We start from the raw sequence: 26,411 nt of genomic DNA, 5'->3' as shown, positions 1-26,411 counted from the left end.
AGAGCATGAATGGTCTTACACTCCAGGAGAACACCTGAAGGCAGGTTCCATAGAGCATGAACGGTCTTATACTCCAGAAGAACACTTGAAGGCAAGTACCATACAGCATGAGCGGTCTTACACTCCGGGAGAACACCTGCAGACAGGTACCATGGAGCATGAACAGTCTTACACGCCAGGAGAACACCTGCAGGCAGATACCAGAGACCATTGATGGTCTTACACTCCAGGAGAAACACCTGCAGACAGGTACCACAGAGCATGAATGGTCTTACTCTCCAGAACACCTGAAGGCAGGTTCCATAGAGCATGAACGGTCTTATACTCCAGGAGAACACCTGCAGGCAGGTACCGTAGAGCATTAATGGTCTTACACTCCAGGCGAACAGCTGCAGGCGGGTACCATAGAGCATGGATGGTCTTACACTCTAGGTGTATACGCCCAGGGCCTGATTCAAGAAGGTAGTTACGTGTAGTAAAGCTACGAGCACGGATTCTCCGCACTCTGAGAACTGCAGTGAGGAGATTCCACCCGAGTGCATAGACTCTGCACTCATAACCTCACTACACTTAAGTATCTTGGTGAATGAAGAACCCAGAGAGTTCACAAATCCTACAGGGTTTACTTTTAGACAACAGAACGATCTCACATGATCACTTATCCTATATGGTTTACTTTTAGACAACAGGGAGATCCCACGTGATCACATATCCTACAAGCTTTACTTTTAGACAACAGCACAATCCCGCGTGATCACATATCCTACAGGCTTTACTTTTAGACAACAGCACAGTCCCGCGTGATCACATATCCTACAGGCTTTACTTTTAGACGACAGAACGATCTCACATGACCACAGATACTTCACGCTTTACCTTTCGGACAGGAGCTATGGCCAGCTGAGGTCTCTCCGAACAGAGCTACAATATCAATCAAGATTGAACTACAGACTTTATTTTTACGCAGTAGAGCTAAACTCACCTGATACACTGATTGTAGAGTGATTTGCATTAGACATAAAACTAGGTCACTGCTTACCAGTAACTACCTTTGGTTAATAGTAAGCGGTTTACAGGTAGGTTGACCAGCCATCCAGGATTTGCTAGGACAGTCCTCGCAAATTTAACAAACATCCCGGTTTTTAGAGAGGGTCTACGGAACACAGAAGAATGCAAGTTTAATGTATTCCTGTGCAAAATTAGTTAGGAAACCCCAGCAGAAAACAATTTAGTTAGCGTAGTTAATACTGTGTGCAAATGGTGCACTTAATATCTCATTAACATATCATTGCCTTGGCTTTCTATGGTGCAGAGCGCTGTCTATAAAGCCACATAAAGAAATCAGTTAAAAGGTTTTGTACATCATTCATTTTGGAACATCCTCATTCCTCACTTTTCAGAATGACTATTAGAGAAAACAGAGGGATAATGGCCATGTTGGAAAATAATATTGTCAAATTTATACAAAATCTTTTTCACCTACAAGATTCTGGCTGTTCCAATGGCATTTTTCTAAGAAATGCAGCAACTCTATTTACAACAAATCCATGAATACTATTCACCTGCCGCTAGGAGCTCATTCCATTTCCTTCCAGTCTCTCACCTGAACTTGCTTTTGTTTTGATTATTGCTGGAGGGTGAGGGGTTGTCGATCCCTATGGTGTTGTGAATTAGTACTGCGCATGCTGGCGCTGCCTTGCTTTCGTCTGAATATTGCTGACTGGTGATAGGTTGCAGGGTTGTCATGCGGTCAGGGCCTGGATGCCCTCACAGGTGACAAGAAGCGCTCTACAAATCTACTGATTGGTTGATTGATGTGGTGCATCGGCCGTGCACGCCATGCTCTCTTCTGGTTCTTTTGATTAGCACTGGCCTGTGAGGTGTTACTGCTTTGTGTGATGTGGTGCATCAGTGCTACTCCCTAATGATCTTTGGCACACACCTTCTTTTGCCTTCCCCTGCAGTGGACATGTGGTCGGTTGGATGCATACTGGCTGAAATGGTAACCGGACAGGTCTTATTCCCTGGAGGTGACTGTATCCTTTTTTACCTACAGTCTTTCTAAGACTGATTAGGTAGATGGAAACATGTGAAACAGCGAAGAAAGAAGCCTGTTACAGTGGAAACCGTCCCTATATCAGACCCATCTTTAAATGTGCAGAGAGAATATGTTTGATACGTCACCGAATGTGTACTTTCATTGCATGATCGCACACAAATAGCTCTGAGTTTGGATGTCAGTAGTGCATTTTCAGTTTGATATCAATTTGATTGCCCATATTAAAAAAACACACTTCCTGTAAAACAGTGTATTCCAAATGCTGCTCTCTATAGCGGCTTCACCACGGCACGGGTGCTCTGCAAAAGGCACATTACATATAAATGTAGACAGATATGTCGTGACAAGACTATGGGTAGATGGATTTAATTAGAATTTCAAAAACTGAAATAAGCTTAATTACAGATGCCCTGTCTGCATCCAGTGTAACAAATGATGTCTGTCTCACAAATGACTCTGTGGCTGCTAAGCAATTGTCGGCTGCTTGTTACGTAACCAATGGTGACAGAGACTCAGGTTTCCAGGGCAATGATTGGTCACAGGAATGCTGTAACTGGAGTAGAAATGTACCTGATACATCTGATGCAATAGTTTTTGTCTTAGAGCCTGCTATATGTCTTTTAATACGGTTATTACATTCACCTTCCTTTATTAAAATCAACATGAAAATGTGTTTTGAATAAAGAGGTTTTATTTGCTTGTTTTAAACTTTGTTCACCCTCAGTGTTTTGTACTCTATGCTTGTTAGTTCTGCCAAATGTCTGCAGTTTGAAACAGTTGATCCTTACCATGTCTCAGCTAGAAGTTGTTGATTCATCTTAACCATCTAAACAGATTTTGACGAGTTGAACAAGATCATAGATTTGACTGGAAGCCCACAGCCGTCGCTCATCGACAAGATGGACAGCAGGGATGTGAGTATCTCTTCCACCGTGGTACCACGAGCAGGCACCTTGGACTCAGTTGTCTCTTGTTGGTGTAAACACAATGTACTTTCATTGTACTAGGAGGCCTCACAGGAGATCACCTAAGACTTATAGCTATCAGAGTTCATGAGACCAGGCAGAATGGTCCAGATTACTTAAGGGCAATGGTCATTGGTGATCCTGGACGGTGACTGGATCAATTTCACATGTGACCAAATCAAAATTGTTCTGAAAAGAAACAGTGAACCAAATGTAATAGTCTAATTAGAGCACATAGACAGTGGAAAGGATAGATTTTTGTCACTTGTAGAACATACTCTTGAAGTTGAAAGGACTTAACTGTTCATTCACCCTCGGTCAAAATCATGCTTGTTGTTTCTTCAGGAATATGTGATAGATAGTCCTCTCTCTGACTGAAAGTTACATTGTTCTCCTTTCCCATACAACAATCATGGTTTTGAAATGTCTCATTTTCCTTGTCTAAAGCTGCTTTCTTATTGTCTTCCAAACATCACTCTTGGCATGTTTGTTTGTCCAGTTCTACATATTGGCTAATGAAAAAGGATAATGCTTAGAGCAAGCTTAACAAATGAATTTTCCATAGTAGGTTTTAGACTGAAGAACTTTATATATTTAGGAAAGATTTACATGAATACCATTATTGACAATTAATGTACTATTATTTCAGGATTTAAATCTACAAATATATATATTTTTACAGTATTCAAGGGTTGGTTTCAAGAGAATAAAATTTGACAATGGAATTAACCCTTATTAAAAGAGAGAATTATCAAGGCACATATTTTGTATTTTTCTCAACTGAGGGATCCACTTTGCCAAACCTTTGCTCTAGAGGTGCTTGTATGAACTTAGAGCGCAGTCAAGAGTTATATATTACAGGTACTTTGGTGCATTTTTTATTTCTTCATGCACTGATTTGATGGTCAGGGAAATGATTTTGAAATTCATTCTGGGTTGAACTGAGAAGTAATGGGTATTGAAGGATGAAGGTAGCACACGAGGTTTGTTGGTCTTGTGTATGATCTGAGCTGCAGAGCTTGGCAGTCAGCTGAGTAACTCCTGAGGGGCCTGCATGACCAGCATTTCTCTAATTTTGAAACCTGGAGACAGTGAAAGTGTGATCTGAAAGTGTCATCGCTGAGGCATTCTAAGGTTTTTACTATTTATTGAGAGGCAAGTGAGTGGATATATGTCCCCACCTGACATTCTAATGTCACCACCTGACCTTCTAACACTGCACCCTACCATAACCTTTACTCCTTCATATTGATTCGCTTTTACGATGGCCTAAGTCCTTTACATTCAATCGATCACTGTTTTTAGGGCCATATGTACGAACACATTTTCCCATAGACACAGAATGAGTAAAACCGTTTGATACATCTGGCCCCTAGTCCTTTATCACATTTGTCCTTAACCTTAACTTTCCTTTCCTTATACTGATTTCTCTTGTTTTCTTCATTGTAGTCCCCATATTCTTTGTTCTTCCATTCTCTTTGTCCATTACTGCTCCACCCAAACCTTCTTGACTCCTTCCACACCTGCTCCTTGTCTATTCTCTGTTTTTCAACTATAGCGTGGGGGGAAGTGATACCCGCCCAAACCTCTCTTCATCCTTTCTCCTTCCCTTCTCTGTTTTGTGAAGTTCTAGGTGGATAATAAAGTCTCCTGGTACTCATCTGTGTACTTGTTATGTGTAAGAAACCCCTAGGGGACTGGCCATCCACTTTGCTGCTGTCCTCTCTGTGTAGTTTTTGAAATACTTACTTGATTACACTTCCCTTTTTCTATTAACTATTAGTTTACATTACTCTACATTTTGCATTAAGAATTGTAGAGAATTAAAAAAAATATATATCCATTCTTTGCCAGTGGTTATATTATGGAATTGAATTGCATTTGTTGGCCGTCTATATAAGGATAATTTATTAAATGTCACGGGTCTGTCAAGAGCTACTCTCATCTTTAGTAAAGATTTTGTTGGATTTGGGAAATTTCTTTTCTTTTGATTAAAGATGAATATGAAGCAACTTAGATTTAAAACAGAGCTCACCATCCTTACATTTACATCTTAGACTTGGCTTTTCTGTAAGATGGTCAGTTACATTCATCCACAGTTTTCAGAAGTTGAAAGTGAAAAGAATACCCGAGTATCATAAGTAAGTCTTTAAGCAGACGGGCAGAATGCTTATAATAAAGATGAGCCCTGTGGGCCTTGGGAGACTCTAGAAGAAAGAATACAACAGCATACACTGGTCTTGGATGACAATGCAGGCTTGTGTGTCTAACCCGAAGGATTAAACTATTTTTCAGCACTGTATAACTATCTAAAGCATTACATGACTGATTTACTTCATGTTGTGACATCGTCTGGATTTTCTGTAATAAACATTTGTGATCGGTTATGTTATCTCTTTTGTGAATTTCAGGCACAAAAATATGTGAAGGCACTTCCACAGAAAAAGAAAAAAAACTTGAAGAGTGTTTTCCCAACTATGAACCGCAATGGTAAGATCACTTCAACTTTATAGCTTGAAGTGACTCACAACCGTCAGGTGGAGCCTTTCATTTACAACAAAGTGTACATTTGTTACTCATGGATTTTTAGATTTGAATATCTTTATTTTCTGCAGCATGTTTGTTATTTATTGTATGAAAAATAATTTCTTCATTAAAAAAGGCAAGTAGGCATTGTAGGAGGCTGGACTGGCTTGTAGTGAGTACCAAGGGGTACTTGCACCTTGCACCAGGCCCAGATATCCCTTATTAGTGTATAGGGTGTCTAGCAGCTTAGGCTGATAGATAATGGTAGCTTAGCAGAGCAGCTTAGGCTGAACTAGGAGACGTGTGAAGCTACTACAGTACCACCTAGTGTCATATGCACAATATCATAAGAAAACACAATACACAGTTATACTAAAAATAAAGGTACTTTATTTTTATGACAATATGCCAAAGTATCTCAGAGTGTACCCTCAGTGAGAGGATAGGAAATATACACAAGATATATATACACAATACCAGAAATATGCAGTATAGTCTTAGAAAACAGTGCAAACAATGTATAGTTACAATAGGATGCAATGGGGACACATAGGGATAGGGGCAACACAAACCATATACTCCAAAAGTGGAATGTGAACCACGAATGGACCCCAAACCTATGTGACCTTGTAGAGGGTCGCTGGGACTATTAGAAAATAGTGAGAGTTAGAAAATTAGCCCTCCCCAAGACCCTGAAAAGTGAGTGCAAAGTGCACTAAAGTTCCCCTAAAGACAAAGAAGTCGTGTTAGAGGAATAAGGCAGGAAAGACACAAACCAACAATGCAACAACGCTGGATTTCCAATCTGGGGTACCTGTGGAACAAGGGGACCAAGTCCAAAAGTCACAAGCAAGTCGGAGATGGGCAGATGCCAGAAATGCCAGCTGCGGGTGCAAAGAAGCTTCTACTGGACAGAAGAAGCTGCGGTTTCTGCAGGAACGAAAAGGGCTAGAGACTTCCCCTTTGATCGACGGATCCCTCTCGCCGTGGAGAGTCGTGCAGAAGTGTTTTCCCGCCGAAAGAACACCAACAAGCCTTGCTAGCTGCAAATCGTGCGGTTAGCGTTTTTGGACGCTGCTGTGGCCCTGGAGGGACCAGGAGGTCGCAAATTGGACCAGGAGAGAGAGGGGACATCGAGCAAGACAAGGAGCCCTCTCAGCAGCAGGTAGCGCCCGGAAAAATGCCAGAAACAGGCACTACAAGGATGCGTGAAACGGTGCTCACCCGAAGTCGCACAAAGAAGTCCCACGTCGCCGGAGAACAACTTAGGAGGTCGTGCAATGCAGGTTAGAGTGCCGTGGACCCAGGCTGGACTGTGTACAAAGGATTTCCGCCGGAAGTGCACGGAGGCCGGAGTAGGTGCAAAAGTCGCGGTTCCCAGCAATGCAGCCCAGCGAGGTGAGGCAAGGACTTACCTCCACCAAACTTGGACTGAAGAGTCACTGGACTGTGGGGGTCACTTGGACAGAGTTGCTGGATTCGAGGGACCTCGCTCGTCATGCTGAGAGGAGACCCATGGGACCGGTAATGCAGCTTTTTGGTGCCTGCGGTTGCAGGGGGAAGATTCCGTCGACCCACGGGAGATTTCTTCGGAGCTTCTGGTGCAGAGGGGAGGAAGACTACCCCCACAGCATGCACAAGCAGGAAAACAGTCGAGAAGGCGGCAGGATCAGCGTTACAGAGTTGCAGTAGTCGTCTTTGCTACTATGTTGCAGGTTTGCAGGCTTCCAGCGCGGTCAGCAGTCGATTCCTTGGCAGAAGGTGAAGAGAGAGATGCAGAGGAACTCGGCTGAGCTCTTGCATTCGTTATCTAAGGAATCCCAAGAGACAGAGACCCTAAATAGCCAGAAAAGAGGGTTTGGCTACTTAGGAGAGAGGATAGGCTAGCAACACCTGAAGGAGCCTATCACAAGGAGTCTCTGACGTCACCTGGTGGCACTGGCCACTCAGAGCAGTCCAGTGTGCCAGCAGCACCTCTGTTTCCAAGATGGCAGAGGTCTGGAGCACACTGGAGGAGCTCTGGACACCTCCCAGGGGAGGTGCAGGTCAGGGGAGTGGTCACTCCCCTTTCCTTTGTCCAGTTTCGCGCCAGAGCAGGGCTAAGGGGTCCCTGAACCGGTGTAGACTGGCTTATGCAGAATTGGGCGCCTCTGTGCCCAACAAAGCATTTCCAGAGGCTGGGGGAGGCTACTCCTCCCCTGCCTTCACACCATTTTCCAAAGGGAGAGGGTGTAACACCCTCTCTCAGAGGAAGTCCTTTGTTCTGCCATCCTGGGCCAGGCCTGGCTGGACCCCAGGAGGGCAGCTGCCTGTCTGAGGGGCTGGCAGCAGCAGCAGCTGCAGTGAAACCCCAGGAAGGGCAGTTTGGCAGTACCAGGGTCTGTGCTACAGACCACTGGGATCATGGGATTGTGCCAACTATGCCAGGATGGTATAGAGGGGGCAATTCCATGATCATAGACATGTTACATGGCCATATTCGGAGTTACCATTGTGAAGCTACATATAGGTAGTGACCTATATGTAGTGCACGCGTGTAATGGTGTCCCCGCACTCACAAAGTTCAGGGAATTGGCTCTGAACAATGTGGGGGCACCTTGGCTAGTGCCAGGGTGCCCTCACACTAAGTAACTTTGCACCTAACCTTTACCAGGTAAAGGTTAGACATATAGGTGACTTATAAGTTACTTAAGTGCAGTGTAAAATGGCTGTGAAATAACGTGGACGTTATTTCACTCAGGCTGCAGTCGCAGGCCTGTGTAAGAATTGTCAGAGCTCCCTATGGGTGGCAAAAGAAATGCTGCAGCCCATAGGGATCTCCTGGAACCCCAATACCCTGGGTACCTCAGTACCATATACTAGGGAATTATAAGGGTGTTCCAGTAAGCCAATGTAAATTGGTAAAAATGGTCACTAGCCTGTTAGTGACAATTTGGAAAGAAATGAGAGAGCATAACCACTGAGGTTCTGGTTAGCAGAGCCTCAGTGAGACAGTTAGGCACTACACAGGGAACACACACATATAGGCCACAAACTTATGAGCACTGGGGTCCTGACTAGCAGGGTCCCAGTGACACATAACAAACATACTGAAAACATAGGCTTTTCACTATGAGCACTGGGCCCTGGCTAGCAGGATCCCAGTGAGACAGTGACAAACACCCTGACATACACTCACAAACAGGCCAAAAGTGGGGGTAACAAGGCTAGAAAGAGGCTACCTTCTCACACAACCCCCCCCCCAAACGAAGGACAATAAGGCTAACCTTGGCCAGTTGAGACTTTATTGTCTAAGTGGTGATAAGTAGAGAGTAGCTCTGCAATAGACTGGTTACTCCCTTTATCATCCACTATATGGTTACTTCCCTGTGGGGATGTAAACCACCCTGTTTGAAGTTTTTTAGCTAAGAAACAATGTGAAGATGTATTTTCAGAGTTTCTATCAGTAAGTTTTAGTTTAGAGCAGTGGGAATTGTCCACTGAACCTATTTGTAATGATGGAAATGCCAGACAGGGATGCTGTCTCAGAAAAGCCATAGCTGGGCAAAAACTTTGTCCATATGGTTGGAAGAGAGAACAGAGATGCTGTTTCTCTTGAGTTGGAGCAGGGCAGGGATGCTGTCCTATGAGCTCCACACTAGGGCAGGGAGGCTGTCCTAAGTGTTGTGAGGCAGTGCAGGGTTTCTGCACTAAAGTTTCTCTGGGAGGGTTGGAGGGATGCTCCATGTTAACTAAAATGGTGTTCTTTTTTTTCACCAATGTTAGTTATCCCACAGAGAGGTACTTCTACCTCAGGGAGTCCAGCTTTGCCAGCTGATGATTCCCTTGGAACAGATGCCACCCCAGGAGAGGTTTCTCCCACCACAGGAATGGTATCCTGAATGGTAGGGTGGTTAGGGGATACTGTGATACCCTTTTTACCTGTTGATGGAGAGGGATCCTGAGTTTTCAGGCCTTTTCTCCTTTGCTTTTTCATTTCTGTAGAAATGAGAGGGAACAATTCCTCTGGGATGCCTAGCATGGCTGCATGGGCATAAAACTCTACATCAGCCCAACCTGAGGCCTCTAGGTCATTACCTAAGAGACAGTCTACAGGTAAGCTAGGTGATACCACCACCTGCTTAGGGCCAGTAACTCCACCCCAACTAAACTGAATTATAGCTAAGGGAAGAAACTTAGTGGAGTTATGGACATCAATAATCTTAAACTGTTGTCCAATGATGTGTTGATCAGGGTGCACTAGGTTTTCAGTCACCAAAGTGATACTGGCACCTGTGTCCCTGTAGGCCAAGGCCTCAACACCATTTATTGAAACTGTCTGCCTGTACTTATCCATTGTAAGGGGACAAGCAGCCAGTGTGGCAAGGCCAATGCCACTAGGTGTGACAGAAACTGTCTTGGGACTGACTACCCCAGTTTCTACTATGGACCCATAAGTGAACCCAACTACACCCTTAACTTGACTGTTGCCAGCAGTCCCACCACTAGTACCACTACTGCTAGGGGCACTAGAGCTTGATGTATTAGTGGTGGTAGGCTCAGGGGGTTTACCTGGACAGGACTTATCCCCTGGCCTATGGCCTCTATTTTTACACACAAAGCACCAAGGCTTTTTAAATTGTGTAGGTTGAGAAGAAGAGGAAGAATTTGTTTTATCCCCACCCACTGAAGAGTGTTTAAGATTTGAAGTGGGATCTTTGGTTTTACCCTTATCCCCATGCTTATCTTGAGATTTTTCACCATCTTTCTTCTTAATGTTCTCTTTGTCACCCCCTGTATGAACTTTTCTGTTCACCCTTGGTCTGACCCATTTGTCTGCCTTCTTTCCCAATTCTTGGGGAGAGGTCAGATCAGAGTCCACCAAGTACTGGTGCAACAAATCAGACACACAATTATTAAGAATATGCTCTCTCAGGATCAAGTTATACAGGCTGTCATAATCAGTAACTTTACTGCCATGTAACCACCCCTCCAAGGCCTTCACTGCCTGGTCAATGAAATCAACCCAGTCTTGTGAAGACTCCTTTTTGGTCTCTATGAACTTTATCCTGTATTGTTCAGTGGTTAAGCCATAACCATCCAGGAGTGCATTCTTAAGAACTTTGTAATCATTAGCTTCATTTTCTTTTACAGTAAGGAGCCTATCCCTACCTTTTCCACTAAATGATAGCCATAGGATAGCAGCCCACTGCCTTTGAGGGACATCCTGTACAGCACAGGCCCTCTCAAGTGCAGCAAACCACTTGTTAATGTCATCCCCCTCCTAATAAGGGGGAACTATCTTGTGCAGATTCCTGGAATCATGCTCTTTTGCAGGATGACTATGGGGAATACTGCTGCTGCCACCATGGGTTTCTAAACCCAGTTTCTGTCTCTCCTTCTCTACTTCTAAAGTCTGTCTATCCAAATCCAGCTGTTGCTTCTTGAACTTCAGTCTGGTTTGTTCCACTCTCAATCTATTGAGCTCCCTTTCTAACAATCTGTCATCAGGGTGGGTGGGAGGGACATGCCTTGAAACAGAAGTATGGTGAGAATGGACAGAAGGAGACCTGTCCCTTACAGAGGACACCCTAACAGCTCAGTACCACTGTGGTGTGAGTAAATGCTTTTGCTATGATGTGAGACAACACTATTTGTATGGTGTGAACCAACATCATTACCAACTATGCTAGACTGTCTAGTAATGGGCAGGCTAGGAAGTTTCTTTCCTGAATCTTTTCCTGGGGGAGTCCCTGGATCAGATTGGGAACCATTAGCTACTTTTTCAACAGATGGGGCACTTCTTGCCTTATCTTGTTCTCTAAGCATGTTAAGTAACAATTCCAAGGAAGGATTCTTCCCTACACTCAAACCTCTCTCTATGCAGAGACTCCTTGCTCCTTTCCAGCTAAGGTGATCATATGCAAGTTTGGACAGATCAACATTTTGGCCTGTGCCAGACATTTTTAGAGAGAGTTAAAGTGATAGAAAAAGAGAAAAAGTTTGTCTGAGCTTTTAGAAAGTCTGAGAAAAAAAACTTTTAAAACTTTTTAGAACTTTTTTAGAAAGTTAGAAGTACTTTTCAGCACTTAGAAAAGAGTGAAAAAAGGAAATGCAAAACTTTTTGGCAATGTGTATATACACTGAACTTGTTTTGTATATTTTTCTCTTATGAAAAGTACAATGACAAGAGTGGTAAGTAGTCTCAAAGCACTTATCCCACCGCTGCACAACCAGTGTAGGAGGCTGGACTGGCTTGTAGTGAGTACCAAGGGGTACTTGCACCTTGCACCAGGCCCAGTTATCCCTTATTAGTGTATAGGGTGTCTAGCAGCTTAGGCTGATAGATAATGGTAGCTTAGCAGAGCAGCTTAGGCTGAACTAGGAGACGTGTGAAGCTACTACAGTACCACTTAGTGTCATATGCACAATATCATAAGAAAACACAATACACAGTTATACTAAAAATAAAGTTACTTTATTTTTATGACAATATGCCAAAGTATCTCAGAGTGTACCCTCAGTGAGAGGATAGGAAATATACACAAGATATATATACACAATACCAGAAATATGCAGTATAGTCTTAGAAAACAGTGCAAACAATGTATAGTTACAATAGGATGCAATGGGGACACATAGGGATAGGGGCAACACAAACCATATACTCCAAAAGTGGAATGTGAACCACGAATGGACCCCAAACCTATGTGACCTTGTAGAGGGTCGCTGGGACTATTAGAAAATAGTGAGAGTTAGAAAATTAGCCCTCCCCAAGACCCTGAAAAGTGAGTGCAAAGTGCACTAAAGTTCCCCTAAAGACAAAGAAGTCGTGTTAGAGGAATAAGGCAGGAAAGACACAAACCAACAATGCAACAACGCTGGATTTCCAATCTGGGGTACCTGTGGAACAAGGGGACCAAGTCCAAAAGTCACAAGCAAGTCGGAGATGGGCAGATGCCCAGGAAATGCCAGCTGCGGGTGCAAAGAAGCTTCTACTGGACAGAAGAAGCTGAGGTTTCTGCAGGAACGAAAAGGGCTAGAGACTTACCCTTTGGTGGACGGATCCCTCTCGCCGTGGAGAGTTGTGCAGAAGTGTTTTCCTGCCGAAAGAACGCCAACAAGCCTTGCTAGCTGCAAATCGTGCGGTTAGCGTTTTTGGACGCTGCTGTGGCCCTGGAGGGACCAGGAGGTCGCAAATTGGACCAGGAGAGAGAGGGGACGTCGAGCAAGACAAGGAGCCCTCTCAGCAGCAGGTAGCATCCGGAGAAGTGCCAGAAACAGGCACTACGAGGATGCGTGAAATGGTGCTCACCCGAAGTCGCACAAAGAAGTCCCACGTCGCCGGAGAACAACTTAGGAGGTCGTGCAATGCAGGTTAGAGTGCCGTGGACCCAGGCTGGACTGTGCACAAAGGATTTCCACCGGAAGTGCACGGAGGCCAGGGTAGCTGCAAAAGTCGCGGTTCCCAGCAATGCAGCCCAGCGAGGTGAGGCAAGGACTTACCTCCACCAAACTTGGACTGAAGAGTCACTGGACTGTGGGGGTCACTTGGACAGAGTTGCTGGATTCGAGGGACCTCGCTCGTCGTGCTGAGAGGAGACCCAAGAGACCGGTAATGCAGCTTTTTGGTGCCTGCGGTTGCAGGGGGAAGATTCCGTCGACCCACGGGAGATTTCTTCGGAGCTTCTGGTGCAGAGGGGAGGCAGACTACCCCCACAGCATGCACAAGCAGGAAAACAGTCGAGAAGGCGGCAGGATCAGCGTTACAGAGTTGCAGTAGTCGTCTTTGCTACTATGTTGCAGGTTTGCAGGCTTGCAGCGCGGTCAGCAGTCGATTCCTTATCAGAAGGTGAAGAGAGAGATGCAGAGGAACTCGGCTGAGCTCTTGCATTCGTTATCTAAGGAATCCCAAGAGTCAGAGACCCTAAATAGCCAGAAAAGAGGGTTTGGCTACCTAGGAGAGAGGATAGGCTAGCAACACCTGAAGGAGCCTATCACAAGGAGTCTCTGACGTCACCTGGTGGCACTGGCCACTCAGAGCAGTCCAGTGTGCCAGCAGCACCTCTGTTTCCAAGATGGCAGAGGTCTGGAGCACACTGGAGGAGCTCTGGACACCTCCCAGGGGAGGTGCAAGTCAGGGGAGTGGTCACTCCCCTTTCCTTTGTCCAGTTTCGCGCCAGAGCAGGGCTAAGGGGTCCCTGAACCGGTGTAGACTGGCTTATGCAGAATTGGGCACCTCTGTGCCCAACAAAGCATTTCCAGAGGCTGGGGGAGGCTACTCCTCCCCTGCCTTCACACCATTTTCCAAAGGGAGAGGGTGTAACACCCTCTCTCAGAGGAAGTCCTTTGTTCTGCCATCCTGGGCCAGGCCTGGCTGGACCCCAGGAGGGCAGCTGCCTGTCTGAGGGGCTGGCAGCAGCAGCAGCTGCAGTGAAACCCCAGGAAGGGCAGTTTGGCAGTACCAGGGTCTGTGCTACAGACCACTGGGATCATGGGATTGTGCCAACTATGCCAGGATGGTATAGAGGGGGCAATTCCATGATCATAGACATGTTATATGGCCATATTCGGAGTTACCATTGTGAAGCTACATATAGGTAGTGACCTATATGTAGTGCACGCGTGTAATGGTGTCCCCGCACTCACAAAGTTCAGGGAATTGGCTCTGAACAATGTGGGGGCACCTTGGCTAGTGCCAGGGTGCCCTCACACTAAGTAACTTTGCACCTAACCTTTACCAGGTAAAGGTTAGACATATAGGTGACTTATAAGTTACTTAAGTGCAGTGTAAAATGGCTGTGAAATAACGTGGTCGCAGGCCTGTGTAAGAATTGTCAGAGCTCCCTGTGGGTGGCAAAAGAAATGCTGCAGCCCATAGGGATCTCCTGGAACCCCAATACCCTGGGTACCTCAGTACCATATACTAGGGAATTATAAGGGTGTTCCAGTAAGCCAATGTAAATTTATAAAAATGGTCACTAGCCTGTTAGTGACAATTTGGAAAGAAATGAGAGAGCATAACCACTGAGGTTCTGGTTAGCAGAGCCTCAGTGAGACAGTTAGGCACCACACAGGGAACACACACATATAGGCCACAAACTTATGAGCACTGGGGTCCTGACTAGCAGGGTCCCAGTGAGACATAACAAACATACTGAAAACATAGGCTTTTCACTATGAGCACTGGGCCCTGGCTAGCAGGATCCCAGTGAGACAGTGAAAACACCCTGGCATACACTCACAAACAGGCCAAAAGTGGGGGTAACAAGGCTAGAAACAGGCTACTTTCTCACAGGCATCTATAGATGTTCAATATCACCCTTTTCTGATTGTCACAAAGCCGATCACTCACTAATTACATTGAAACCTTCTCATGATGACTGTTGTAGACTCCGGCATTCCATACGCGGTGAAACCATGGGCCGGTGGCCACAAGCACACTGTGGTTTTGCAGTGTGAATCTTTTCTGGATTCAAATGCTGTGCATTATTCCACCATCAAGTGGCTGGGTCTGGAATTCTCTACTGTTTCACCAATGTTTTAATCCTTCCACTCTCTGTTTTTTGTTTGTTGATGGGCGTCGACTGAACCTCCATTTGGTCTGACATTGTCTCACTTCCCCCAGATGTTACCACCTTTAGGGGCCATCTTCAGATTCTTTTTTTCCGCTGTTGGGTCTGGATCTTTGCAGAGACGTCTCCAACACAAGGAAAAGCATTGAAAGATTTCAGAAGATTTCATCGAGAACGTCATCTTAATCAAGGGACATTGTCAACAGGGTCTGACTGCCGATGAATGAAGTAAGAGAGAGTTCAGAATTTTATTCGACGGATTGTTGAGAATGCCCGTTCAGGGAGTCCCCTGTTCAGAGTAATGGAAAAAACACAGTTCCAGTTTTGCAGAAATAGCCACCACAAGTACACCTAAAAGGATAATCATCTGGTGTGTAACCTCTGTCTTCCAGCTGACCACCAGAGCAGGAGTGCAGTGCCTGTTGCATGTTTGTGCCAAAAATCATGAGGGTTAAAGTGCAGCAAAGAATGGCCCGTCACACCATGAAGAGCTGAAAATCGGAGGTAAGGGAAACTAAAACCTCCCCTGAAACACCTGAGTTGAAAAAACAGGACTCGTGGACAATGAAGGGAAGGTCGGCGTCGAAACACTCACCGGTCGCAGGCACGCCCCGAGAAAAGGAGTATCACCATGCCCTCAAGGGGGCTTCCAGTGGAAGGAAAACTCAGAAAAAAACCAGTTCATCTAAGGACAAAAGGGTACAGGAAGCATTGACATCGAAATCAAATCATTCAAGAGTTGCACATCAAAGCTCGATGTCCGAGTCGAAGAGGAAACCCTTGAGTTCTGACCCCCAAGAATGGGCCACCAAAATCAAAAAGGAAAGGAAACGACTTGAAGCTGAGAGGTCAGTGTTTCTTCAAAAGAAAAAAGAATTCCATGAACGTCTGAACAGATTCAGGATCCCACAGAAGGTGTTGTCGACAAAGGAGACATCGGAGATGGAAGTAGAAGAAATTCAACCTCCACTCACACCTGAGCCTCAAGAAGAGGAGGAAGAGCTCTTTTACAGAGAGAAAGAAGACCAAACTGGGATGTATCAGGCTTCAGAGGAAGTAGAATACGTTGAACCTCAATGGGAAGACATACAGGCAGACTCCCCCAAAGAGGGAGTAGACGATTATCCATCCAAATCCTCACCTCCAGGTGATATTGGTATGTACAAGCTGGTAATTAAAAACAAAGCTGATAAGTTTAATGTAGAGCTAGAAGAGGATAAACCACAGTCATGTTTCCTATTAGAAACACTGCTGCCACGTCAGGCAAGAAGCCAGTTTTTACTGATGCTCCCAAGCATCCTCGACCATGGGAGGGAAGCTTTTAAAGAGCCAGCCACTTGTAGAGCAGTCACTCCAAGGGCTGAGGAGAAATATAAGTATTCCTCTAAGGATCCTGCTTATATGAAAGGCACTGTCCCCGCGGACTCCATAATCACTTCTATTACAGGGAAGAGGGCCAGCATCCCCTCAACCTCGGGACCTCCCCCAGAAAAGGAGAGGACGAAAATAGAACTCTTGGGATGCAGGATTCAGCGAGTGCAGCAAGCCAGTGTTCTATTGCAAACTCAAGTGCACTACTTAATAAACACACTCATCTGCATTGGAGGAGATCGACGAACTTAAGAAACATCTCCCTGAGCGGTACAAGAGGAGGACAGCGCATCTGGCCGAAAGTGCAAAAAACATTGCAAATACATGCTTAAAATATGCTGAGATGCGGCACACACATCAAGCCACCACATGATGATGGGCGTCACTCTGAGGCGCCACACTTGGTTGAGGATTTTAGGGTTCAAACCAGAAGTCCAAGCTAACATCATAAACACCCCATTCAACGGACAAGAGTTGTTTGGAAACTCAGTGAATGGAGGTCTCAACCAGTTAAAAAAGGACAATGAAACAGCAAAGTCCGTGGGTGCACTGCAGTTTTGGGTGGGATACAAAGAAGCACATTGCCTGCACGAAGGCCAGTCTCCAGAGATAGCTTCCATCCAGGAGTTCACACCAAGGCTTCCAGAGCGGCAACCAAACCGCTAGAACACAGGAAAACTGGCAGCATCAGCAGCAGGGACGCAATTCCTTTCGAGGAAGAGCCAGAGGGAGGGGACGCCCAAGCAGAGGAGGCTCAACCCCCTCAAGTAAGTGAAAGCACAACAACTATGACCCTCACAAATAACATCGGTGAGAGGAAAGACCAATCAATCAAATCTCCAACACAGATTAGAAGATTAAAAAACATTCTCCAAGAACGGAGGAAGACAACGTCAGACAAATGGATCATAAACGCAATTCAATTCAGATATTCCATAGAACGAATCAAATTCCTGCCAACAAGGGGACCAAAGAAAAAGATCAACTTAAAAGAGGAGACACCTCGACTCGTCAAAGAGGTCAAGGAGTTACTGGACAAGCAAGCAACAGAACGGGTCCCAAAGCAAGAAATCAATAAGAGAAAGTACTCAACATATTTCCTAATACCAAAGGTAGACAGGTCGCTGCATCCAACTCTTGACCTAAGGTTCATCAACAAATTTATAAAAACTTTCATAATGACAACTTTACAGGAAGTCATATCAAAGTTGCAAAAACGGGATGGGATTGAGACCCTCATGGGTGAGTAGTGCGCTTTACAAATTCCTGATTGATTGACGGCAACTATAGAATTGAAAGGATGCCTACTTGCACATTCCAATGAATGCAAGACACAAAAGGTACCCAAGGTTTTTGGTAAATGGAAGACACTATCAATTCACAGTACCAGCATTCGGAACAAAATCAACACCAAGAGAGTTCCCAAACTATCTTGCAGAAGTAGTATCACACCTCAGAAGAAAGGGCATACATTTGTATCCATACCTCAATGATAGTTAGTAAGAACAAACCTTTACCAAAAATGCAAGCAGGATATTCAAATAATGATGAAGACACTGTACAAATTAGGTTTCTTGTTGAACATAGAAAATTCCTCTCCATAGCCGGAAATAGGAAAAGATTTTCTTGGGAGCAAGGATAAACTCAATTCAAGGGAAAGCATTTCCCAACAAGAAAAGAACACAATCCCATCTGGGAGAGACTCTCTGAGAGACTCTCTGTTACAGCAAGGGGCAAGTCCTGACAGTGAGGACACTCGGGAAACTATTAGGAAAGAGGGCATCATCCATTCCTTAATCCCATATGAAAGACTTCACATGAGATCAATCGAGGAGTGGCTTCAAAATCAATGGTCACAAGCAACGGAGACAGTCTTTCTAGCCCTGAGGCTTTCAAAAGTAGCTTTGGGGGAGGACAATATTGATTCAGACAGACAATAGAATAATGTTTTACATCAACAAACAGTGAGGGACTCAATCACCACGCCTGTCAAGGCTAGCTCAGCAACTCTGGGAATGGGCACTACAAAGAAACACAGAGATTCAAGCGATACATCTACCAGGGAAGGACAGTGTCGAAGTAGACAGACTGAGCAGGCAGGCTTCTCGCTCCGACGAATGAGAGCTGAACCAGAGGGTAGTAGAAAGGCTCTTTCAGAAGTGGGGTACACCACCGTTAGATCTGTTTGCAACTCCACAGAACATGAAACGCCAGTACTTTGCTCCCAACAGCCACAACTTCGGTCACCGGGGAATGCCCTTTCTTGAAACTGGTCAGAGACATTTGCATACACTTTTCCTCCAATTCCACTGTTGCAAGGGATCAACAAATGCAAGAGGAGTCACATGACCTGAAGTGTAATTGGACCACAGTGTGCTAGACAAACCTGGTACTCAGAGATAATGGAACTAACTCAACCTCAGCACTGCTGAATTACATTTAATGGGAGAGTACTGGAACCTCTCAGCACTGCTGCAGTACATTTAATGAGAGAACCAGCACCTCTCAGCACTGCTGAAATATATTTAATGGGAGAGTACCTGCACCTCTCCGCACTGCTAAAATACATTTAATGGGAGAGTACATGCACTATTCAGTACTGCTGCAATACATTTAATGGGAGAGTACCGGCACCTCTCAGCACTGCTGAAATACTTTTAATGGGAGAGTCCCTGCACTTCTCTCGAGCAAATAGGTACTCTAGTTAATGAGTACCTGCCCTTCTATATTTCTTTTTAAAGCATTGGTCACACCTAGTCATTGAAAGAAGCATCATGGGTCATGTCCTTTGTTTGTGACTTTGAGGACCTTGAACCTGTTGAGTCCAAAGTTCTCATTGCCAAAAATGGGGAAGTAGAATGAACTGCAAGAACCATACATAACATACCCCTTCAGAAAATAAACCATCATCATCTTCTTTAAATGTGTGCATCAGTAATACCTCCCTCAACTGTGTCAGAGCCATCATCCAGGCCCATTTCTGGGACAGGGACAGGGATTGGGTGTTGGGTGGTTTTAAGTCATTCTACAAATAAATACCTTGAGTAAAAAAGTACATTTTGCTTTGTTTGAAAGTGAAATAGTCTTTCAGATGGTCACAGTTTCTTCAAAGGTTTACTGAAGCTCTTGATCTGTTTTCTTTTTTTGACAACCAGAGATCGATTTGTTGGAAAAGATGCTGCTCCTGGATCCCGAAGAAAGGATAACGGCCAAGGATGCTCTGTTACATCCCTACCTAGTAGAATATCACGACTCGGATCCGGATCCTCCTGCAGAACCCTACGATGACTCCTTTGAGAATTTGGACTTATCTGTAGAGGAATGGAAAAGTAAGTATTGAGCAACAGGTGGAAATAATGCTAATTAAGCTTGAGAAGGGAGCAGATGGGCAGGTTCATCTCACCCCCAGCTTTAATCATTTGTGCAACCAGGATGGGCAATGGTCCTCAAACAATTTACATGCCAAGCAGGATCAAGCCATTGAAGTACACCATAACATACTAGGGAACTAACTTTTTTCAACAACTCTTCAAGTCGGGAGGGTTCAGTAGTCATTTCATCACCACTGAGTATATAGTCTAGAATTCCAGCTTTAATGAAATATATTATTTCCTGTACATTCCATGGCCTATGTTTAAAAAGTAATCTATATGACTTTGGACACAAGCAAAATCATTCAACTAGAATTAATGTAACATTCATTTTATTCATTACATGAAATATTCCTATACGACAGCATTATGGTGGTCATTCCAACCCTGGCGGTCCATGACCGCCGGGTTGGAGGACCGCGGGAGCACCGCCGACAGGCTGGCGGTGCTCCAATGGGCATTCCGACCGCGGCGGTAAAGCCGCGGTCGGACTGGCAACACTGGCGGGCTCCCGCCAGTGTACCGCCGCCCATTGGAATCCTCCAAGGCGGCGCAGCTAGCTGCGCCGCCGAGGGGATTCCGACCCCCCCTACCGCCATCCAGTTCCCGGCGGTTCTCCCGCCGGGAACCGGATGGCGGTAGGGGGGGTCGCGGGGCCCCTGGGGGCCCCTGCAGTGCCCATGCCACTGGCATGGGCACTGCAGGGGCCCCCATAAGAGGGCCCCTAAATGTATTTCACTGTCTGCTGCGCAGACAGTGAAATACGCGACGGGTGCAACTGCACCCGTCGCACAGCTTCCACTCCGCCGGCTCGATTCCGAGCCGGCTTCATCGTGGATGCCTCTTTCCCGCTGGGCTGGCGGGCGGCCTGAAGGCGGCCGCCCGCCAGCCCAGCGGGAAAGTCAGAATTACCGCCGCGGTCTTTCGACCGCGGAACGGTAACCTGACGGCGGGACTTTGGCGGGCAGCCTCCGCCGCCCGCCAAGGTCCGAATGAGGGCCTATGTGTTTACTATATATGTGTATATATACATATTCACTTAAAAAACTAAAGGTTACAGAGACGTTATAGTTAGCATCACATTTGAAACGTACCAAACCATAAAAATACACCTGTTATAGTTATCTCAAATAACTATAACTCGTACCATAAGGTAACTATAACTCACACCGCCACCATGCAGTTTTTTTTGTCAAAAATGTTACTGCAAATATTAAATTGATATTATCAAAGATTTCATGAGTGCTATAGTTTGTGGGGTAATTAGCAGTGCATGGTGAGGGTGTGAGTTTAAGTTACCTTAGGGCACGAATTATAGTTACTTGAGATAACTATAACTATTACAGGTGAATTTCCTTCTATGGTTTGGTACATCTAAAACGTGAGCCTAACTATAACGTCCCTGCAACCTTTGTTTTTTTCAGTGGATTTCTATGTTTGTTTTTTTTTAAATTCTATTTCCTATCTATAATGTCCCTGTAACCTTTGTTCTTTTCAGTGAATTTCTATGTTTTTTTCAAAACGTAAAGTCGTATTACTATACGCCAATCCAACCACCACCGCGCACGCCACAGGTGGCTGACCCCTATATCCATTCAACCCAGCACTGCGCATGGCCTTCAGCCATAATCAGCGGGGATTGGCCACAGGGCAGCAACCCCTAGAACCACCCACCCATCTGCTGTGCATGGCTATGCACAGCCGTAGTTAGCCGCGGGTAGACATGCCCCCTTCCTCTTGCCGATATCAGCCCGGGGAGCACATCTCCTGGGGCCCGGCCTTCTAAAATGAAATTTTTTGAGAAGAGGGGAAGCACGAGCCCCCTTCCCAGGCCGATCTCAGCCCCGGGGACCCCATTACCCAGGACCCAGCCTAAATTATTGTTATTTATTTTATTTTTTTGATGATTTTTTTTTTGGCCCTCCTTCCAGGTCGATCTCAGCCCTGGGGTCTGGCCTAAATATTTTTTATGGGGAGGGAGACAATGTGGCCCCCCCAGGGCCGATCACGGCCCCTGGCCCCTTTTTTTTTTTTTTCCACATCTTTTTTTCTGGGACTTGACTGAAGCCAAGTCCCATAATGGCTGCGAACACTTCCATGTTGAAGAGTTGGCAGCCAATCAGACCTTAGCATGAGATCAGGAGGGTTCATGGAGTGTTTGTGTTCCTATATGTACAAATTTGGATTTTCTTTAATTTCCCTAAAACTGCTGAACGGATTTACACCGAATAACAAAAAGATTCCTTTCTGGACCAAGAGCTACCATTCTGCCAAATTTGGTGTAATTCCGTCCAGTGGTTCGGGCACTATCGCTGTTCAAAATCCCTATGGAAAAATGAATGGGGAAAAAGTGCACGTGGATCCATACTCTGAATCCGGCACATGGATCCATACTCTGAATCCGGCACATGGATCCAGACTCTGATTCCAGCACATGGATCCACACTCTTACTCTGAATCGAGCACATGGATCCATACTATGAATCCAGCACATGGATCCATACTCTGAATCCGGCAAATGGATCCATACTCTGAATCCAACACATGAATAAATACTCTGAATCCGGCAGATGGAGCCATACTCTGAATCCGGCACATGGATCCATGCTCTGAATCAGACACATGGATCCATGCTCTGAACCCGGCACATGGATCCATGCTCTGAATCAGGCAGATGGATCCATACTCTGAATCCGGCACATGGATCCATACTCTGAATCCGGCACATGGATCCATACTCTAAATCCGGCACATGGATCCATACTCTGAGTCCGGCACATGGATCCAGATACTGAGTCCGGCACATGGATCCATACTCTGAGTCCGGCACATGGATCCATACTCTGAATCCGGCACCTGGATCCATACTCTGAATCCGGCGCCTGGATCCATACTCTGAATCCGGCACCTGGATCCAGACTCTGAATCCGGCACCTGGATCCAGACTCTGAATCCGGCACCTGGATCCAGACTCTGAATCCGGCACCTGGATCCAGACTCTGAATCCGGCACCTGGATCCAGACTCTGAATCCGGCACCTGGATCCAGACTCTGAATCCGGCACCTGGATCCAGACTCTGAATCCGGCACCTGGATCCAGACTCTGAATCCGGCACCTGGATCCACACTGTGAATCCGGCACTGGATCCACACTCTGAATCCGGCACCTGGATCCATACTCTGAATCCGGCAGATGGATCCATACTCTGAATCCGGCACATGGAGCCATACTATGAATCCAGCACATGGATCCATACTATGAATCCAGCACATGGATCCATACTCTGAATCCGGCAAATGGATCCATACTCTGAATCCAACACATGAATCCATACTCTGAATCCGGCAGATGGAGCCATACTCTGAATCCGGCACATGGATCCATGCTCTGAATCCTGCACATGGATCCAGACTCTGAATCCGGCACATGGATCCAGACTCTGAATCTGGCACATGGATCCATACTCTGAATCCGGCACCTGGATCCAGACTCTGAATCCGGCAAATGGATCCATACTCTGAATCCGGCAGATGGATCCATGCTCTGAATCCGGCACTTGGATCCATACTCTGAATCCGGCACGTGGATCCATACTCTGAATCCGGCCCATGGATCCATACTCTGAATCCGGCACATGGATCCATACTCTGAATCCGGCACGTGGATCCATACTCTGAATCCGGCACATGGATCCAGACTCTGAATCCGGCAAATGGATCCATACTCTGAATCCGGCACATGGATCCATACTCTGAATCCGGCATATGGATCCAGACTCTGAATCCAGCACATGGATCCACACTCTTACTCTGAATCGAGCACATGGATCCATACTATGAATCCAGCACATGGATCCATACTCTGAATCCGGCAGATGGAGCCATACTCTGAATCCGGCACATGGATCCATGCTCTGAATCCGGCACATGGATCCATGCTCTGAACCCGGCACATGGATCCATGCTCTGAATCAGGCAGATGGATCCATACTCTGAATCCGGCACATGGATCCATACTCTGAATCCGGCACATGGATCCATACTCTAAATCCGGCACATGGATCCATACTCTGAGTCCGGCACATGGATCCAGACTCTAAGTCCGGCACCTGGATCCAGACTCTGAATCGGGCACATGGATCCATACTCTGAATCCGGCACCTGGATCCATACTCTGAATCCGGCACCTGGATCCATACTCTGAATCCGGCACCTGGATCCATACTCTGAATCCGGCACCTGGATCCATACTCTGAATCCGGCACCTGGATCCAGACTCTGAATCCGGCACCTGGATCCAGACTCTGAATCCGGCACCTGGATCCAGACTCTGAATTCGGCACCTGGATCCATACTCTGAATCCGGCACCTGGATCCATACTCTGAATCCGGCACATGGATCCACACTCTGAATCCGGCACATGGATCCACACTCTGAATCCGGCACCTGGATCCACACTGTGAATCCGGCACTGGATCCATACTCTGAATCCGGCACCTGGATCCATACTCTGAATCCGGCAGATGAATCCATACTCTGAATCCGGCACATGGAGCCATACTCTGAATCCGGCACATGGATCCATACTCTGACTCCGGCACATGGATCCATACTCTGAATCCGGCACATGCGGCACATGGATCCATACTCTGAATCCGGCACCTGGATCCATACTCTGAATCCGGCAGATGGATCCATACTCTGAATCCGGCACATGGATCCACACTCTGAATCCAGCACATGGATCCACACTCTGAATCCGGCACCTGGATCCACACTGTGAATCCGGCACTGGATCCATACTCTGAATCCGGCACCTGGATCCATACTCTGAATCCGGCAGATGGATCCATACTCTGAATCCGGCACATGGAGCCATACTCTGAATCCGGCACATGGATCCATACTCTGACTCCGGCACATGGATCCATACTCTGAATCCGGCACATGCGGCACATGGCTCCATACTCTGAATCCGGCACCTGGATCCATACTCTGAATCCGGCACCTGGATCCATACTCTGAATCCAACACATGGATCCATACTCTGAATCCGGCACATGGATCCATACTCTGAATCCGGCACATGGATCCATACTCTGAATCCGGCACCTGGATCCAGACTCTGAATCCGGCACATGCAACACATGGATCCATACTCTGAATCCGGCACCTGGATCCATACTCTGAATCCGGCACCTGGATCCATACTCTGAATCCATCACATGGATCCATACTCTGAATCCGGCACATGGATCCATACTCTGAATCCGGCACATGGATCCAGACTCTGAATCCGGCAAATGGATTCAGACTCTGAATCCGGCACATGGATCCATACTCTGATTCGGGCACCTGGATCCATACTCTGAATCCAGCACCTGGATCCATACTCTGAATCCGGCACCTGGATCCATACTCTGAATCCGGCACCTGGATCCAGACTCTGAATCCGGCACCTGGATCCATACTCTGAATCCGGCACCTGGATCCATACTCTGAATCCGGCAGATGGATCCATACTCTGAATCCGGCACATGGATCCATACTCTGAATCCGGCACATGGATCCATACTTTGACTCCGTCACATGGATCCATACTCTGAATCCGGCACATGCGGCACATGGATCCATACTCTGAATCCGGCACCTGGATCCATACTCTGAATCCGGCACCTGGATCCATACTCTGAATCCAACACATGGATCCATACTCTGAATCCGGCACATGGATCCATATTCTGAATCCGGAACATGGATCCATACTCTGAATCCGGCACATGGATCCAGACTCTGAATCCGGCACATGCAGCACATGGATCCATACTCTGAATCTGGCACCTGGATCCATACTCTGAATCCGGCACCTGGATCCATACTCTGAATCCATCACATGGATCCATACTCTGAATCCGGCACATGGATCCAGACTCTGAATCTGGCACATGGATCCAGACTCTGAATCCGGCAAATGGATCCATACTCTGAATCTGGCAAATGGATCCATACTCTGAATCCGGCAAATGGATCCATACTCTGAATCCAACCAATGGATCCATACTCTGAATGCAACCTATCGATACATACTCTTGATCCAGCACATGGATCCAGACTCTGGATCCGGCAAATGGATCCATACTCTGAATCCAACACATGGATCCATACTCTGAATTCGGCACATGGATCCAGACTCTGAATCCGGCACATGGATCCAGACTCTGAATCCGGCACATGGATCCATACTCTGAGTCCGGCACATGGATCCAGACTCTGAGTCCGGCACATGGATCCAGACTCTGAGTCTGGCACATGGATCCATACTCTGAATCCGGCACATGGATCCAGACTCTGAATCAGGCACCTGGATCCATACTCTGAATCCGGCACCTGGATCCATACTCTGAATCCGGCACCTGGATCCATACTCTGAATCCGGCACCTGGATCCATACTCTGAATCCGGCACCTGGATCCATACTCTGAATCTGGCAAATGGATCCATACTCTGAATCCGGCACCTGGATCCAGACTCTGAATCCGGCACCTGGATCCAGACTCTGAATCC

At 46.3% G+C, this 26,411-nt stretch overlaps 1 protein-coding gene across 1 annotated transcript in view; it reads left to right on the top strand.

Annotated features, from left to right (window-relative positions):
- Nucleotides 1-26,411, top strand: part of LOC138258841 (mitogen-activated protein kinase 14A-like) — a 157,936-nt gene that overhangs the window by 117,380 nt on the left and 14,145 nt on the right. Inside the window, exons 8-11 of the mRNA XM_069206117.1 lie at nt 1,965-2,036; nt 2,894-2,973; nt 5,436-5,514; nt 19,631-19,804. Coding sequence (XP_069062218.1) covers nt 1,965-2,036; nt 2,894-2,973; nt 5,436-5,514; nt 19,631-19,804 — 405 coding nt within the window. The remainder of the gene's footprint in view (nt 1-1,964; nt 2,037-2,893; nt 2,974-5,435; nt 5,515-19,630; nt 19,805-26,411) is intronic.

The sequence above is a fragment of the Pleurodeles waltl genome, chromosome 9 (genome assembly GCF_031143425.1).
Source record: "Pleurodeles waltl isolate 20211129_DDA chromosome 9, aPleWal1.hap1.20221129, whole genome shotgun sequence".
Lineage (NCBI taxonomy): Eukaryota > Metazoa > Chordata > Amphibia > Caudata > Salamandridae > Pleurodeles > Pleurodeles waltl.
Note: the sequence above shows the minus strand (reverse complement) of the source record. Positions and strands in the feature narration are given on the sequence as shown.